Source organism: Andrographis paniculata, unplaced genomic scaffold, assembly GCF_009805555.1.
Source record: "Andrographis paniculata isolate CXL003 unplaced genomic scaffold, ASM980555v1 Contig32END, whole genome shotgun sequence".
NCBI classification, from domain to species: Eukaryota; Viridiplantae; Streptophyta; class Magnoliopsida; order Lamiales; family Acanthaceae; genus Andrographis; species Andrographis paniculata.
Window position 1 is genome coordinate 5,480,090 of NW_026137565.1, and position 17,956 is coordinate 5,498,045.

The window sequence follows — 17,956 nt, forward strand, 5'->3', positions numbered from 1 at the left end:
GGGGCAAAATGTTATAATTTATTTAATATTTAATTTAAATAAATAATAATACTAGAATTATATATAAATTTAAATAATTTTGAAGGAAAATAAAACAAATTGCATATAAATACATAAAAATTGGATTGGGTACCATCCAAGCTCTACTATAGTTCTGTCCTGATAACAGGACGATGAAACGTAGACGTAGTGTAGGTGCACGCAACAACATTTAACATAAAGCAAAGTAACAAACAAACAATCAAACTTGCATAATAGTTGTACTCCATATTAATAATAATAATAATATTAATATTGTTTCGTAAGGAATGACGAGAGAGAGTAAATTTGTAATCATAAAGTCATAATATTAATATTGTTCCGTAAAGAATGATGTGGAGAATAAATTTGTAATCATAGAGTTATAAATTCAAATCTCTTTTAGATTTATTTATCACACATGGCTTGCTTAGCCTTAGTCTGACTTGTTTTGTCAGACATAATTTACAAGTAATTAATTTCGACTAAAAATTTATCTAAAATATATTCGTGGACATGTGCGAATTTTCATATTAAAAATATATAGAGTATATATTAATATTAATATATAATTAAAACACGCCAAGCTACTCCCTGCGCTCCCCTCGCTTTCCGCGCACTCCACTCCACTAAAATCATCATCATCAACATACCACCACCACCAACAACAACAATAAATAATAGACCATTTAAGGAATTTCCACATTTAAAAAATAATATTTTAAAATAATAATAATAATAATACTAATAATCGTGACAACGGGATGGGAAGACGACTTTTCCCTTTTCAACGCCTCCCCTGCCCCAATTAATTGAATTTCTTTGGTAGTTACGTTACTACTATTAAAATAATATTAAATTTACGCCGTCGACCCCTCCAACTTCACGGGCAACGCGTGGCCACCGCCGCCGGACGTCCCAATCTTAACGTATCCATCCCACGTTACTTTGCCCCTTTAGCTTTTCTTTATTCAATATATAGTATATTTTTTTGTATATATAAATTAAATTTAATTAACCAAAAAAATTGCATGTTTGACCGAACGTTACTTCTACACTAATAAACCAAACCAACCTTTCTTCGTTGTAACAGAAAAACACACCACCCAACAAAGAATTCTTGCAAAAAAACCAAAGCACATAAACTCAAAAAAACAAAAAAAGAAAAAAACCTTCGAACAACATAACATTTACATCCAACTCGATTCTCCGATTATCGATCGCTATTTTCGTCGTCATCGTCGATAATCCCTGCGAAGAAGGGGTCGTTCAAGAGATCAATGGCCGATGGACGATCCCTCGGCTTCCCCAAACACTTCTCGATGAAATTTAGCACTTCCGGGTCCTTAACTTTGTTGATGGCGTCGGGCCTCTTCCCGGCGGTAACTTTTTTGTATATCCTCGCCACGTTGTCACATTCGCTGTATGGTAACTCGAGAGTCACCATTTCGAGCAAGCACATTCCGAATGAATATATATCGACTTGTTCAGTGTACGTCTCTTCGTAGAGTTCCGGCGCCATGAATTCAGGTGTTCCTAATAATGAATGAGCGGAGTGATTCTTCTCAACTATGGCGGCTAAACCTAAATCACCGATCTTCACCTGTAAAAGAAAGAAAGATCATTCACTAATCACTATTTAAAAAAGACAAACATAAAAACAAATATCGAATATACACAAAATTGATTATATTATACCTGACCGACGTTGCCGTTCATGAAGACATTGCTGCAATTGAGATCACGGTGGATAATACAAGGATCGTGATTGTGGAGATAATTTAAACCTTTGAGGATCTGTCTCGACCACTTCTTCAGAGCCAAAATCGAGACGTGCTTGTGCTTCTGCCGATACTCTCTTAGGTTGCCGGAAGTACAAACTTCTGTTATGAAATTCAAAGTATTTTTAACTTCGTCACGCCACACAGAGTACAGCTTGATGATGTTTTTATGCTTCAAGTTCCGCAACAACCGAACTTCAGAATACAGACGGTTGATCATCGTCTCATTAGAGGATAAGCTTCTCAATTTCACTTGGTTCCAGGCTACTTCAATTCCTTCCTCTTGATCGAATGCCCTGTACACTTTCTTCACCGCACCCGATCCGAGAAGTTCGTCATAGCGGCCGTACCGACCAGTCGGATCCACCTCCACAAACGCCTCCATCTCTTGATCCATTATATACGAATACAAGCTAGGCATCTACTACGAAGAAAATATCAAAGAATTAAAAAAATCCGCCATAATCAAATAGGTTTTCAAATTAAATCGAAAGAACAAAAGCAGACAACAATCACTTTCTAATTTCTCGTTCGATTTGCAATTATTCCTTTTCTACCAAATTATCACGAAGAAAACACAGTAAACCGATCAAAACAATGAATCGAAGAAAAACATTACGCGAAAATCGAAAACCAACAATCATACAAACCAGAACCTTAATACAAGAGAACAAAAGCAAAAAGCATCCAAAGTCTTTTAGAAAAAAGAAGAGTCGAGATTTTACCAGAGAGGTTGGACTCCTAGGAGCCAAATTGGAAGCAAAACCACGTATGATTCTCCAAAGTGATCAAAACGAATGTATCAAAAGCTAGAGGGCGAGTGGAAAGAGAGGTATTTATAGCGTTTTGGGGGGCGGTTAAAAAAAGATTGAGTCAAGTCCACACTTTGCTAGGTCTAGGTCTAGACTAGGAATAGGTTTTTGCAGTTGTATAAAATAGTCTTTGACCTAAGGATGTTTTGGGAATTTCAGGCGTATTCATGGGGGCGCGTTTGGATTTTCCCCATGTTGTTGTAACTAGTTTCGATTGATATAATCCATTTCATATTTTTATTCCTGAATCTTTTTTTGAGTAATATTTCAACTAATTAGGGGCTGTTTGGTTCAAGAATTTGATGGAATTCTATGGGATTTGAATTTTTAAATCTATGATGAGATTTGAAAATGGGGTCTAAAATCCTACAAAATAAGTGGCTGTTTGGTTTATGGATTTTTTTGTGGGATTGAAATTTCACATCAGGATTTATATGGTATAGGATTTATTATATTTAGGATTTGTAATCCTATCTTATGTTGGTTTGTAAAATTATTTGAGATTTATATTTCTCACGTCTTATTTGTTTTTTATATGAGCATAATGATTTGGATTTTTTATATTCTAAATGACATAATTGTTCCCCTATGAATTTTATTTATTTTGATAAATTAAACATCTAATTTATAATAAATATAAATTGAAAATATATTAATAATTTTATAGTAAACTCGAAACCCGACTCGAACCCGACCTATTTATTTGAAGTTGAGTCCAATTATTTGAGTATTAGATCTTGATCCTGGTCATATTATGGGTATTCTAATCGGGTCCGAATTGGGTCTAGGGTCTAAGTGAATCATACCCGCACCCAAATTCGATTTATAATATTAATAATATATCGACTATACATATGAAAAAATAATTTCTAACAATATAATTATATTAAAAATATTTTTTTAAGTTTAATTTATTTATTATTTTATTATAATAGTTTTTATAAAATACATAAATAATATATATTGGGTCGGTACATGTATAATTTTAAATTAAAATTTAAGAATCATAAAAGAATTAGATTCGTTAGATCCATAGGATTTTATAGGAATAGTTTCGGTCGGATCTGGTATAATCAGATCCAATTTGGATATAAAGTCTAACAATATATATTAGGAACGGATCTCAATTCCGGCTGAATCAGACTTATTGTCATTTTGATAATTTTATAATTTAAATAAAATTTATAATAAATAACAATTTAAAACAATAAATTTATTAATTTATTTAAAAAATATTTTACCATAAAAAATAATAGTATTAATTTAATTGAATATATAATTCAAATTAAAATTAATTTTAAAATTATTTAATTTTATTTTATATAAATATATTTATAGTATATAATATTTTGTTTTATATAAGGATATAAAAGTAAAATTTAAAATCCCATGAATGAGATTTAAAAATAATAGGGGTACCTCATTACAAATAAATTAGGATTTTGGATCATGTTTTAAAATCCCATTATTTTAAATTCCATTATCTGTTTTTGAACCAAACATGGATATTTTAAAATCCAAATCCCATGAAATCCTATCAAATTTTGAAACAAACAGCCCCTAAGGGAATTTTTTTTAATGGGATACCCCTGTTACTTTCAAATCCCATTCTTAAAATTTTAATTTTTACATTTATATCCTCTTATAAATAAAAAATAATATTATATTTATATAAAAAATTAAATAATTTTAACATTAATTATTATTTGAATTATATACTTAATTAAATTTATATTATTTTTTATTGTACAATATTTTTTAAATAGATTAATAAATTCATTGTTTAAATTATTATTTATTATAAATTTTATTTGAATTATAAAATTATAGGGACGACCATAAGTCGGGTTCAGTCGGAACTGATATTCATTCCAAATATATATTGTTAAATCCGAGATTCAAATTGGATCCGATTATACTAGATCCGACCGTGACTATACCAGTAAGACTTGATGGATTCGAAAAATCCATTTTTTTTTACAATTCTTAAATTTTAATTTAAAATTACACATGTACCGGATTCATTGTATATTAAAATTTATGTATTTTATTAGAAAAATATTATAATAAAATAATGAATACATTAAACTCAAAAAATATTTTTAATATAATTATATTATTCGAAATTATTTTTTGATATGTATGGTTGATATATTATTATTATATTACCCTGATCATGATCCGGATCTAGGCCTAATATTCAAATAATTGGACTCAACTTCAAATAAATAGGTCGGGCTCGGTCGGGTCTCGAGTTTACGAGAATCTATTGTTATCCTATAAAATTATTAATATCTTTTCAATTTATATTAATAATGAATTAAATGTTTAATTTGTCAAAATAAATAAAATTCATAAGAGGACAATTATGTCATTTAGAATATAAAAAATCCAAATCCACGAAATATAAATCCCACAACATTTTATCAACCAAACATAATATGAGATTTCAAATCATAAATATAATAAATCCCATCACATATAAATCATACTGTGAAATCTCAATCCCACAAAAAAAAATCCATGAACCAAACCGCCCCCGTCAGTCTTTAAATGAAATGAGCTGCTTGACATTATCTTTTCAATTTTTTTTATATTAACTATTTTTTTTAAAAAATTAGAGTTTGTTTAGAATGGAGTTTTTGAGGTTTTTGAAAATTTAGAAGTTTGAAAAAAATAAAAAATTAGTAATTAATTTGATGTTTAGAGAAAAAATGTATTTTACGTGATATTTTTTTAAAAAAATACAAAATAAATAATTATTTTGTCAATTTACAACAAAAAAAACTAATAAAAGCGTGTAAATATCATTAAGACATTAGAAAATAAAAATAAGAGAGTATTTGTTATTTCCTAAAAAGAAGAGTAAATTTTCAATTTAATATATTATTTTTATATTGATAATATAATTCTACATAATTAATATAAAATATATATACATCCAAAAACAAATAATTAATTGTCTCATGAAGAATAACTGATGGTGTATAGAGTAAACTTGTGATCCATAAAATCATGAGTTCATCTATTAATATTAAAAAGAGGGACTAGATGTATTAAAAATTAGTAAAAATAAAAATATTTTGAATAAATTTAAGTATAAGAAGTCAAAATTTTAATTTAATTTATTTATACTTATAAAATATATTTAAAATTGATTAATTTAAATATATCAACTATTACAAACGATAAAAGCTGAAATAAGATGAGGAAGAGTAATAATTAAACAAGGTATTTAAAAAAGGAAAAAAATTATCTGAATATTATATGAAATTTGAATTTAAAATTTAAATAATAAAAATTTAAAATTTACATAATTATTTGTATAATATAAATTTAAATATACATGAGTACAATATATAAAAAAATTTAAGAGTTTTATTTTTTTTTAGTAAAAGTTATTTTAACAAAAATAGTATATTTTACCTCAAATAATTATTTTAATTAAAATTTTATTATTCAAAATTAAAATCAAAATTTAAAAAATAAACATGCTTCTATACTTTTAAAAGAGTACGGTTTGTATGAATAGAAAATCTCATGTCTCATCTTATCTGCTAAATATAGTTCATCAATTTACTTATTTTATCGAATTTAATTTGCATATTATTAAGTTTGACAGAAAGTTTATCGATTAGTAACTTGTTAGAAAAGAAAGTTTAAAAAACTAAAAACAAACACGCTCTAGGTCGGGCACCTGAAACGGCAGAGGAACCCTAATTTATCAGCCCATCATCATTTCCGCTACAGGCTACACGTAAGTGAATCGAATCGGTGGTATGCTAATTGATTTAAGTTCGCATATTTGGGTCAAGTTTGGATTTTGGATTAATCAAGAAAGCCCAGGAAGCAGCTACAATCGAAACTGTGGCACCGCCGGGTGCTGCTGTGGCGTCGTTCTTCATCACTGTCACCGACGACGCTGATTTCCCTGCGAACGTTCTCGGGGCCATGCTGCGTGTTCGCCGGCTCTGTTGATTTGGGCGTCTGGTTTAATTTGATTCGGTAGGGTTTTCCTTCTTCGAATTTGTATGGCGTTGACGTCTGTGAAATCGATCGAGAAGGCCTTCAATCTCGTCGACACGAAGAAGGAGAATTTGAAGAAGGCTTTTGAGGAACTGCAGGCGCACTCGTCGTCGCTCTCCTCCTTTAACTTCACATGGAACGATCTCGACTCGTATTTCACCTCCGTCACATCCGAGCTTCTCCAGAAATTCTCGATTCTGCAAGCCCTAGCATCTTCCTCAGCGGATAATCCCAAACCGGGGAAACAAAGAGATTCGCTTCCGTTGGAATCGCCTGCCGCCAGACCGGAGCTGAAGGCTCTATGCGAGAACATGGATGGTTTGGGTCTGCGTGATTACGTCATCGACCGTCCCAAAGAAAGGGCCGCCATTCGGAGCGAATTGGCGGACGCGTTTAAGCACGCGCCGGATCCAGGCTCCATGGTTCTGGACGCCCTGGACGGCTTCTGGGATGTGAAAAATGCTGTACTTTCTAGGTCTCAGACTGCTTGCGTGGCGTTGATGGAGGAGCTGATGAGGTCTGGGGTAGAGATCAATGCCTTGGCCAGGGATCGCGCAATGGCCATGGTGATGGCGTGGAAGGGGAGGATGGGACCTCAGCAGAGCGGCAATGGTGGCAATGGGGATGATGAGGTGAAAGAGGGGGCTGGTTTGGAAAGGCTGGGTTATTTGCAGCTACTCGCGACATACAGGCTCTTCGTCGATGGCCGATTTGATGTGAATGAGCTTATTGATTGTGTTGTTTTGAGTGCTAGGTACAGGCAAACTGTCGACTTGTGCCGAATTCTTGGTTTAGAGGAGAAGGTTTCCGGTGAGTTTGAAGCTATTGGTTCAGTTATAAGTGAGCTTATATGATATGGTGTTGCTGCATATTATCGATATTGTTGGTTGTATTCTTGTATTATAGTGAGCTTGTTATTATCACGAATTGCAATGTGGTAGGAAAGTTCAATCTGTGTTTCTTGCTTTATCAATTGATCTGTTTTGATATGTTGGCACTTATTATGATGCACTTTCATATGGATCTCTGCTGAAAGCTGGGAATGAGTAATTGTATATGTTGTTTCCGACAGATATTATACAAAGGCTTATCAGTAATAGCCAGCAACTTATAGCTCTCAAATTCGTCTTTGAGTTTGGACTAACTGATAAGTACCCCCCGGTGCCCTTACTGAAAGCCTTTGTGATGGAATCGTGTAAAAGTGCTCATGCAGTTCGTAAGGCCGGAAAGAGTTCTCGCCAATCATTGGTAACTGTTTTGTGTTTTCCTATTTTCTGGACCTCACATTCTTGGAAAATTCATAAATTTCATGTTACTTGCAGTAAGTTTTTTGTGCTTTTATCCTTTTGAATGGGTTCTTGCCATTTGAGTGCTTCTTGGATTGATGAAAGTAGGATAATGTATTCTTAATCTCATGTGAAATGATCATGAAGTCAGTGAGATATCTATTAGTTAATTTTGTTTTATATAATAAAATTACATTGCTGCCAGGTACAGACAGTAATTAGACATACTTATCTTAGGCTCGAATTTCTTGGTGTTAGATTTTCGGTAATTCTCTTCCTTTTCTAGTAATGAGTTGGTGTTACCTTTATAAATGAGTCTTTGACTCTAGATTAGTTTAAGTTCAAGTACCCTTTTAACACTTCTCAGTTCAATACATTTGTCGTCTACATTGAGTTACTGCATAATCTCTTGATTTTTCTATCTGCGGGAGAAACTGTTATGAGACAGCCAATTATTTCACTTACTTTTGGTAAATTATGTTTGTTATAATCAATTCTTCTACTTCAAAGGCTTTCGAAAGTGTGTTATTAATTAAAGATTGTTAAACTTATGGCTAAAAAGATACTGGACTCACTTTGCTTATATTTTTCCTGTAGAACGATGCTGCGATGAAAGAAATAAGTGCCTTGAAATCCGCAATTAAGTGCATCGAAGATCATGGACTGGAACATGAATATCCAAAGAATGAACTCGTCGCCCGTGTTGTCGCATTGGAAAAGGAGAAGGCTGATAGGAAAAGGTCTGCCCAAGCCCCCATACCCAAACCTCCGCAGCAGCAGGCGAAGCAACCCAAGAAAAACAGTAACAAGCGGATGAAACCCTCGGCTGTGGCATCAGCATTCAAAAGGAAACATCCTTCAAATTTGGCTGTTCTCCCACCACAGCCGCCTTCCATGAACAGGGCAGGTTTGTTGCCAGATCATGCTGCTCCCTATATCAATTCATCTGCTGGTGCCTATGTCATGGCAGCACCACCCCTCATGAATTCTGCTCCGTATGTGGGCTCATCTGCGGATTTGTATGGGTTGCCAGGATCAGCCCCTCCTGTGGCTTATCCTGGGAACCTAAATCCGGCTGCACCCAATCATTATCCTTCGGAAGCACATGCACAGCCCGGTTATTATGACAGGGCTGCAGGGTACGGTGGCTATGACTATTCGGCTCAATACCACCATGCTTTCTATCCACAGTAAGATGTGCATTCTGTCCAAGTTCGGAATGCTATTGACAGAAGCATTACCTGCCCTTTTATGACTTGAAATTTTGGCATGATGTCCAAATATGGTTTTTCGTGTAGTTGTAGACCACGAACAAAGAAACACAGGCAGTCTTATCTGAACCCGTATAGACGGTCCGGATATTTGTTTCATTTTGATTGCACATATTAGTTTTGCCTTTAATTCATCCCGGAACACTTTCAAAGCGTTCCTAACTTGAATATGCATTATCCCTATGTTAGTTTTTGCCATTCCCGGTTCATATTTCCCCGTATATATATGCAGTTTGTGCATTTGGAATCGGGAACTTGAAAGGCCCATTTTTTAGATTTAAGCTTCAATTCCTAAAATAGTTGCTATTAAATGATATTGCACTCGGGTTACCTTTTCTCCAGGTTAAGTCTGTGTTGTTAGATTGCCTGCCATTAAAGTTGACTCTGCTGTTTGGGACCATCTGATGGTTGCCTGCAGATTGCCTGTGTTTAGTTTCTGCGTCGTAAGATAATGAAATAGCCCTTCGATTTGAGGTCCTTTAGTTGAGGAGAAAGCTTGTCTGGATATTAATGGAGTGGTGTCACATGCTGTGTCTGTATTCGATGTATACACGACACACATGTAGCGACTGCATCCCTCGTGTCCGAAGCCTTTTAGCTTCTGTACTAGCTTCTTTCCCGGACCATTGGATCATCGATGATGATCCCACATCACGGCACGAAACAGACACTAATCACACATCAGCCTGTTGGTATTTGACATTTAACTGTTTTCTCGCATTCCTTTGGTGTTCATGTCGAGAAATGAGATGAGAAGTCGGCGACGACTTCCCCCTCTCCACTTAGATTTACTACCCGGGATGCAGTAAAGTCCGGCATTCCTGTATTATTTTAGTTGCCGTTGTATACTCGAAGCGTTTCGGAGGTTGACGGCGACGTTTCGGACACAGACGTCCAATTCTTTTTAGCATTTATGTGTATTTTCTGTCTGTACAGACTATATAGATCCTGTCGTTCTGATTATTACGTTCCACATAGTGCGAAGAAAGGTTCTTGATATTTTATTTATTGACTGGAAAAATATATATAGAGGCAGAAATTAAAGTCGCAGTCTTTGAAGAAATTAATGTAGCAAGAAATTGGTTGGCTAGACTTAGGACTAGGATATTCACCACCACTACTATAAAAAAACTACTTTTATTCTGAGTTATAAACATCTGGGCCCTCGTGGGATGACTTTAACATCCCAAAATTTTATTCGAATTTTTATGAGTATGGGTAAACTCACCCTATTTGATTAGCCAAATTGATGAAAACACGTAGGTGGAATCTATGTCAATTTGGGGTGGTGCAGATTTTACGAGTAAGATGATTATTGCAAGTTTGAAAATGATAAATTGAAAAAAATTAGGGAAATAGTATTTTATTAGATTTGTAAAAACCTTTCGATATCTAGGATTGATTAATTAGTGTACATGGGTGCATAAATAAATTAAAGAATTGTACGATCTTACAGGATTGAAGACAAGATACTACTGGATAAGGACGTAGCAGCCAATCAAAGGCCAGATCCGCACCCGTTAAAGGTAATACCCGGATCCGACAAGCGTGGCTGAAATCACAATATTGCCCCTGCCCCCATTGATACATCCACTAGCTGCTTCTCCGTTTGGTCGCTGTGTCTCTGTCGCTCTCTTCTCTCTCTCTCACGCATTATATTATTACAAGACTGCTCCGCCTGTTGACTCGCAATTCCTCCCTTAGCAAAATCATCATCATCAATGGAAGAATCTTCTACTTCACTCCCTCACTCGCACTCTCTTGGCGCCACCTACGATAATGCGACGGCTGGCGTGGCTATCGTCGCGGATCAGCCGGCTGACAGCGGCGGCGGATCCACCAACGGGGCAAAGTATCGGCTCATGTCTCCGGCCAAGCTCCCGATCTCTAGGTCAACTTGTATTACCATTCCTCCTGGACTCAGTCCGACGTCGTTTCTCGAGTCCCCGGTTCTCCTCTCTAACATTAAGGTCCCGTTCCATTTCCCCCCTTTTGCTTGCAATTGAGATCATTTTGTTCTAGAGTTATTATGTCTACTTTTTGGCGCCTGGGCTTAGGGTATTTTTAGAATCGGCGCTGTTTGCTTCGGTACCTATGGAGATTCAGATTCGGATCCCATTCCAAGTTTGCTTGTTACGCCAAACTTTTTGCTGATGAATGAAGCCACGAAACTGCTTCGACATAGATGAATATGTTTTGTTCGTCTCTGTATTCGAGAGTATTCCGGGATGAATCACCCGGCTTTGGCCGATCTGTGATTTGGGCAATAAAAATATTTAATAAAAGTCACTGGGAAAACACTTCTCATGCCGAGGCCAAAGATTTTGTGACTATGTTCTTGGAATTTGCTGATTTTATGAGTGGGCTTATTAATGATTCGGTGGGTTGGTTCTTTTCGCCTTATTTTTGTGGTTGAGTTATTCCTTTTCTTTTCAGTGCTCAATTGGGAATATTATAGTGAAGTGAACAATATATGTGTCACCTTAATATGTGTTTGGGGTCCCTTGATATCTGATTATAATGTTCTATATTAGTTTATGGGAGGAATTATTGAAGACACCTTTAAGCTTTTGCGGGGACTTGGCCATATAAATCTATGGAATAATGGAGATCGAAGTTGGACAGAGATAGGAATAACTAATCTTTAAAGGGAACATGAAACTATTCTGTGTCAATAGGTATATAGATAAAGATTTTAGTTATAAATGAGTGAGTTTTTTTGGCATGTCACTAAGTTTTGATGTTTTCTCTTTGCAAAATGAGCTGTTCTTCACTTCTTGGCAGTTGGGATTTTCCACTTGTTCCAGTTGATCGATGTGTTCTAATCATTCAGTGTCTTTATTGAAGCATCATATGAATCTATGCCCTTTTGATTGTCAGAATCACATTTGGCATTTATCTGTTATGTTTCATTGCTTTGAATTGCGTTTAAATTTTTACTACTGTTGAGCTTTGGTAACAGATGAACTTTGTATTCTCTGAATCAAAGGACAAAGATGGTAGATCTCAGAATTTCTATTGATTTCAAGTGAAATTTGGTAGTGATAATCAGGAAAAGTTGTTGACTCCTTGTGGATTTTTATGCCAATTTTCCAGGCAGAGCCATCCCCAACCACTGGTTCCTTTTTCAAGCTGCAGTTGATGCAAGGCACGGGTCAAAATACAACACTCTCTGCAGAGAAAATAACCACCCGCAGAAACAATACTGATGAAAAAATGTCCAGCAGTTTCGAGTTTAGCTTTCATACTGGTGCTAGTTCTACAACTGGATTATCATCTGCAGGGCTGTCGGTAATGCCTAAAGCCTTTTATTTTGTATAATTTCTAGTAATTGATTTCCCTGACCAATAGAATGAGTTGTTAAATGATCTTCAAGCTGGTGGCTGTTGGCAAAATTGTAAAATTTGGTTTAATCTGCTGTAGTTGATGGTCGATTGGAGTTGGTTGCAATTTTCTGCTATGTTTAAGGACCGAAAATTATGGTCCATGCTGGATTAAATAATCCGTAACTAAGGAGCTGAAATATGTGTAGTTTTTGGAGTTTTGAGTATTTGGTTATCCACTTGATTTGAATCTGTCACTGTCTGTCAGAAAGTGTTTTTTGCTGGACTGTCAATCTAACTGAGTTTGTTACAAATTGCCATTATGTTCTCCACATGCATATGAAGAATCATTGTAGTACTAAGAAAGGTTGCATATAGCCATTGGAATATTATTAGGAAATTGAGAACCTTGCCTCTTTTAAGCACAGTATGGTTTTTCGATTGCTTTATGCAGCAGATGCAAAAGGTTTTCAAAATCAAATTACTCATTTTTTGCGTAAGGTCAATTGAGATTATTCGAACCTCTTATGACCCTATTATTTATTTTATTGCCTTGTCACACAAAATCATTTTTGAATTTCGATTTTCCTAAGGAAAATGCATTTTATGCAGCTTCTCTTACAAAAATTTTATGAATACACTTTTTTGGAAATGTCATTTAAATAAGAATTAAGAGATTGCTAGCTGAATATGAACTGTGTTTTTTTTCATCTAATGTTTCCTGTTATTGACTCCTTATTATAAATGTTATTTGGTAGTATCTTGGGGGAATGAATCCGAATGGACCTGTAATCCTTCAGGATCAACGCTTCACTCAATCTCCTGCACCTTCATCTCTGCCATCACAGTCAATGCCTGTGAATATAGCCGATTCATCTATATGCAGCACTCCCGATGATTCAAATCCAGGAGGACATTCCAATACAGGCATCCCGGCATCTTCTTCTGATCATAAAGATAGCATATCTTCAGTCTCGGCAGAGAGAACATCAGATGATGGGTATAACTGGAGGAAATATGGGCAGAAACTTGTTAAAGGAAGTGAATTTCCCAGAAGTTACTACAAATGTACATATCCCAACTGTGAGGTGAAAAAGATATTTGAGCGTTCTCCAAGTGGACAGATTACAGAGATTTTCTACAAGGGCTCACATGATCATCCAAAACCTCAAGCTCCGCGCCGGCAGAATCCTGGGGCTCTTATGGCCATTCAAGAGGATAAATCTGATAAGGATTTGTCATTCACCGGTCAAGAGGGTATGTGACCTTACTTTCTAAATATGATTCTTTTGGGAACTTAGAATGCCTCATCTTGTGCAGTCTAATATACTTTATTCCTTTTATGATAAACTGTAGTAGGCGTGTACATAAATACCTAATATACTTATTAATAAGGAAATAGGATTATTGCAGACTTAGGTAAGTCTAAATAGTGTAAAAGACAAACCAGAGAAATCAGACTAAGAAAAGAGCCAAAGAACTTACAAGAGAGTTTAACCGTTACTAATTGTCTACTTCATTAGTTGAATGATTATTGATGTGCATTTGCTAATCTGAGTCTAGTTAGTCTCAAGTTAGAAACAGATGCTCTATAAACTCATGTCTCCTTTTTACTCTCTAGCTAACAGTTGCTTTTATTGTTAATTTTCAAGTTCTTGTTTTTGCCCAGTGCACATAAGCTTGTGTTCTTATCTGCTGCTCTGATGCTTTACCAGTTTAGTGACAATTTGCCATAATGGATGTTGTGGAGAGGGGAGGTTAGGTCTAATGTATTTATGGAATTAATTTGAGGTTAATAATGTGGTTCTGTGTTCTTGGTTAATTTGTTGTAGTTTAATATATTAGCTGAAATCAGGAAGAAGTAATATAAGTAATTACGATTCATCTACTTAATTATTATCTGCTTTCATTGAAGACAAGTTGAACGCAAGTCATATGGTAGATCAAAACGGCTCCCCGGTGTTGTCACCCTTGCAAGCAAATGAAGATGGCGCGGATGGCTCGGGGTCACAAATTTTGGGAGTAAATGATGATAATGAAGAAGAAGATCCTTTTATGAAGCGGCGGTAGGTAGCTGCTTTACTAACATAACTATAGATGCTTCTCATACTTATAATGACGTCAAACTTGCTCAAAATCGAAGCAGGAAAATGGAGGATGGTATTGACATTACACCCGTGGTCAAGCCCATACGTGAACCTCGTGTTGTTGTTCAGACAGTGAGCGAGGTTGATATACTGGACGACGGATACAGATGGCGCAAGTATGGTCAGAAAGTGGTGCGCGGCAATCCAAATCCCAGGTACATGTTTTTAAATATTTCCGGTCATTACATTTCCGGCCACAACTTATAGTTCGATCTTGTGTAATCCAGGAGTTATTACAAATGCACGAGCGTGGGATGCCCGGTGAGGAAGCACGTGGAGAGGGCATCCCATGATCCGAAAGCTGTCATAACCACATACGAAGGCAAGCACAACCATGATGTCCCGACTGCCCGGAACAGCAGCCACGAATTTGCCCTTGCTGCTGCCGCATACACCGGAGCTTCAAAGTCGAGGCCGCAGGAAAGCGGTTCAGTAAGTCTTGACCTCGGCGTTGGAATTGGTCGCCATTCTAATAACAGAGCCACCGAACCGGTGCAGCCCTTCGATTCTGCAGGCCAAGTTTCTCAAAACCATTCGACAACGAGCATGATGGGGATTCAAGCGGCCCAACAACCACCTTGCTACGGCATCGTCAACGGCGGCCTGAATCTGTACGGAGGTGGTCGGAGCAATCACGGTGAAGGTAGCCATAATAGCTTTCAGGCACAGCAGCTACATCCTTCTAACCAATGCCCCCCGAACATTGGAAGAGTACAAACTGGACTTTGAAATTGTATCTGAATTGTGATATATTAATTATGGAAAAATATGAGAAATAAATTTTGCAATTTCCTTTCTGGGCTGCTTATTTGTATCTCTATCTTTAAAAATTATTACCCTTATAAAGGAAAGAAACACAGCAGAAAATTAGTAAAAGAAACAAACTGTATATCCTTTTTGTCATAATAAATCTTAACCAAATCTCACACAAATCTCACAAGTTATAGCTAGAACAGGCTGTTTTCTTAACCACATTCAATTTTCACAGCATCATTATCATAATCTTTGGCCTATTGAGCAGAAAGAAACACAATAACAATCCTGCAAGAACAAAAGAGGAAGGATGCACAGCTCAAGTTAATATCATATAAAAGATTCGATTTTTTTCGATGTCGAAGAAGATTTGATCTACCTGAGATTCTCTAAATCCAAGCACAGGAAGAAACTAAGTCTTTATCCATCCAGCCAAGAAACAGGCACCCGTCGTTCTCTTGCAGCCGGTAGTTCCCGTTGTAGCTCTTCAGCAGATTCTTAATTGTCATGTTCACGAACGAGCTCAAAGGAGCTTGAGCGAACTTCGCCATCGCAAACCTTAGTTTCCATTTCCCTAGAAGTTCATGTCGCTCCACTCTCTCCTGTCCTTCACAAGCAATTATGTTGACGATTTCCCGAGCCAGACAATGTTGCTCGACATTGACGCGCTCCTTATGGTCCCTCGGTAAAGCCACATCTATCGATTCAAATATAGCCAGGTAATAGTTCATCGTCTCGATAAAACGGGGCAGGAACGGCGCAGTATTGGTGTTCGACTCTTGCTCGACTAGAGTAACCACCTTGGGAGACAAGCTCTTCACCATCCTCAAGATTCTGTCGCGGTGGTTCTGAGTGCTGACGCTCTCGTCGGGGACGTGGTGCAACGTCAGGGCGAAATTCACGGCGAGCGCTTCCTCCGGCCGGAGATCAAGGTGCTTGCTTTCCACATCGCGGCCAGAAATCGCCAAGCCGTGAAACTCAAACGGCACTCCGCATGATTCAGCGAGCCTCGATAGCCGCTGCCCGACTATTTCGAGCCCGCCCCCGCGAGCATATGCCGACGCCGAATCATCTATCCCCGTGATGTGAACGTGCGGCGGACCCCCTGGCCGGGAAGCAAGTGCTTGTATAAGAGTCATCCATTGCGCGCCTTGCGCGATCTGAAAATCGACAATGTGTATCCAATTTTCGTTCTTCATCGCCTCCGCAATGGCGCCATTTGCGGATAAATAACCGAATTTGAAATACGGACAGACTTCATAGAGCAAGTGCATGTATGATAGAAGCTCGGTGCTCGTGGGCTCCTTGCACCTCAACGCTTTGTAAATCGAGCTTCCTGATTGCGCCAATCGGGCGACCAACCCCTCGAGCATGTAAGCTCCGAGCCTCTGCAATGGCTCCCCGGTGACCGAAACCATCGATCGAAGTTCAGACATTAAGTACTCCCTCATCAGCTGATTGTTTTCGGCTACGGCTTTCGCGCAAGTGATGAGTAACTCTCTGAGGTCCTTTCTCCGGACAGTTTCGATTATTCCTCTCGGCAACACCGATTCCGGCGAGAACTGATTGAATGCATCTGGGATTTGAGAAACAGAGTTGTTTGTATCCGACAGACAATCTGGTTGAGAATTTGAGCTCCCATTCGAGGACAAACTTGCAGTCGAAGAATTGTAGAATGGATTGCTCACTATTGCTGCAGATGGTCCCAAAACACAATGCTGCTCGTACGGTTGATCAGAGAATCGAATTCCGGGACTTCCTCCGTCGGGGCTGATGCAGTGATCGAGATCATAGGTTCTGTTTGAAAAGTAGGATTCAAGCTCCTCTTGAGGCTCTTGATGGAATCTTCCTGTTCCAGCTAGGTTTGGATAGTTTTGAGATGTCCCCATTTCCAGGAATCTAACTTAGGGTTTAGTTCAAATTCAAAGAAACACAGTTCGAGACTTCAGGCTCAGTGCAAGAAAAGTTTTGATTCACGTAAAATTATATACAGAAATGTATCTATCTAATCAGTTTCAATAAATTTGAAAGGCTCCATCAATAGAGAACAGTTTTAGGGATTAGGGTTCTTCAATAACACGAGAGCCAGATCTTCTTCAAATCAAGAAAATAACAATCAAATCGAAGTAAAAGAACACTCTTGAGTTCGACATACCTCTCCTCAAGAATCGCTACAAATTCATCATCACCATCATCTTCTTCTTCGCAATCGCCGATTTCGTGGGCTTCTTTAAGAATATCAGTCGACCAAAGCTTTGCAGAACCACCCGTTTATATATAAGAATTTTCAGCAGCTTTTTTTTTTTTTTTTGAGTATTACTTTTTTCCTTGAGCGTGAGTCACATTGCGCGTCTCGACCTCACTCTCGGACGCAATTGGGTGAATCTGCGGTGGATTCAAACAGAGGATTGTAATGTACAGTGGTGAAATTATTCAATTGTCGGGCCCCCGTTTCAAAAAACTGCCATAAACCGACAAGAATACTCTCTGGGAAGGCATTTGTAAATTTTGACAAAACGAGTTTTCGATTGGAAGAAAG

General features: G+C 37.0%; 4 protein-coding genes across 12 annotated transcripts; 2 read left to right on the top strand and 2 right to left on the bottom strand.

Annotated features, from left to right (window-relative positions):
• Positions 1 to 1,079: 1,079 nt before the first annotated feature.
• On the bottom strand, positions 1,080 to 2,667 carry LOC127248167 (probable serine/threonine-protein kinase WNK11). Its single transcript, XM_051270397.1, has 3 exons — positions 2,525 to 2,667; positions 1,717 to 2,220; positions 1,080 to 1,621 (listed from the first exon to the last, which is right to left on the bottom strand). Exons 2-3 carry the CDS (start codon positions 2,218 to 2,220, stop codon positions 1,232 to 1,234), a joined length of 894 nt encoding a protein of 297 aa, XP_051126354.1. The 5' UTR covers positions 2,525 to 2,667; the 3' UTR covers positions 1,080 to 1,231.
• Positions 2,668 to 6,273: 3,606 nt separating this feature from the next.
• Positions 6,274 to 9,403, top strand: LOC127247325 (truncated FRIGIDA-like protein 1). Its single transcript, XM_051269150.1, has 3 exons — positions 6,274 to 7,447; positions 7,710 to 7,885; positions 8,521 to 9,403. The coding sequence occupies exons 1-3, from the start codon at positions 6,643 to 6,645 to the stop codon at positions 9,115 to 9,117; spliced, it is 1,578 nt and encodes a 525-aa protein (XP_051125107.1). The 5' UTR covers positions 6,274 to 6,642; the 3' UTR covers positions 9,118 to 9,403.
• Positions 8,775 to 15,461, top strand: LOC127247323 (probable WRKY transcription factor 20). Of its 7 annotated transcripts, XM_051269147.1 has the most exons (7): positions 8,775 to 8,830; positions 10,651 to 10,720; positions 12,291 to 12,485; positions 13,276 to 13,774; positions 14,433 to 14,583; positions 14,661 to 14,819; positions 14,892 to 15,461. In XM_051269147.1, exons 3-7 carry the CDS (start codon positions 12,336 to 12,338, stop codon positions 15,391 to 15,393), a joined length of 1,461 nt encoding a protein of 486 aa, XP_051125104.1. In that variant the 5' UTR covers positions 8,775 to 8,830; positions 10,651 to 10,720; positions 12,291 to 12,335; the 3' UTR covers positions 15,394 to 15,461. The 7 variants fall into 7 exon arrangements, with proteins under 7 accessions (XP_051125104.1, XP_051125100.1, XP_051125098.1 ...); XM_051269143.1 differs by lacking the exons at positions 8,775 to 8,830; positions 10,651 to 10,720 and adding an exon at positions 10,728 to 11,164 and having other exon boundaries at positions 14,460 to 14,583; XM_051269141.1 differs by lacking the exons at positions 8,775 to 8,830; positions 10,651 to 10,720 and adding an exon at positions 10,729 to 11,164.
• LOC127247328 (scarecrow-like protein 21) lies at positions 15,279 to 17,862 on the bottom strand. Of its 3 annotated transcripts, none has more exons than XM_051269156.1 (3): positions 17,573 to 17,862; positions 15,797 to 17,316; positions 15,279 to 15,401 (listed from the first exon to the last, which is right to left on the bottom strand). In XM_051269156.1, exon 2 carries the CDS (start codon positions 17,304 to 17,306, stop codon positions 15,807 to 15,809), a length of 1,500 nt encoding a protein of 499 aa, XP_051125113.1. In that variant the 5' UTR covers positions 17,307 to 17,316; positions 17,573 to 17,862; the 3' UTR covers positions 15,279 to 15,401; positions 15,797 to 15,806. The 3 variants fall into 3 exon arrangements, with proteins under 3 accessions (XP_051125113.1, XP_051125111.1, XP_051125112.1); XM_051269154.1 differs by lacking the exon at positions 15,279 to 15,401 and adding an exon at positions 15,556 to 15,705; XM_051269155.1 differs by lacking the exon at positions 15,279 to 15,401 and adding an exon at positions 15,556 to 15,705 and having other exon boundaries at positions 15,797 to 17,320.
• Positions 17,863 to 17,956: the final 94 nt, after the last annotated feature.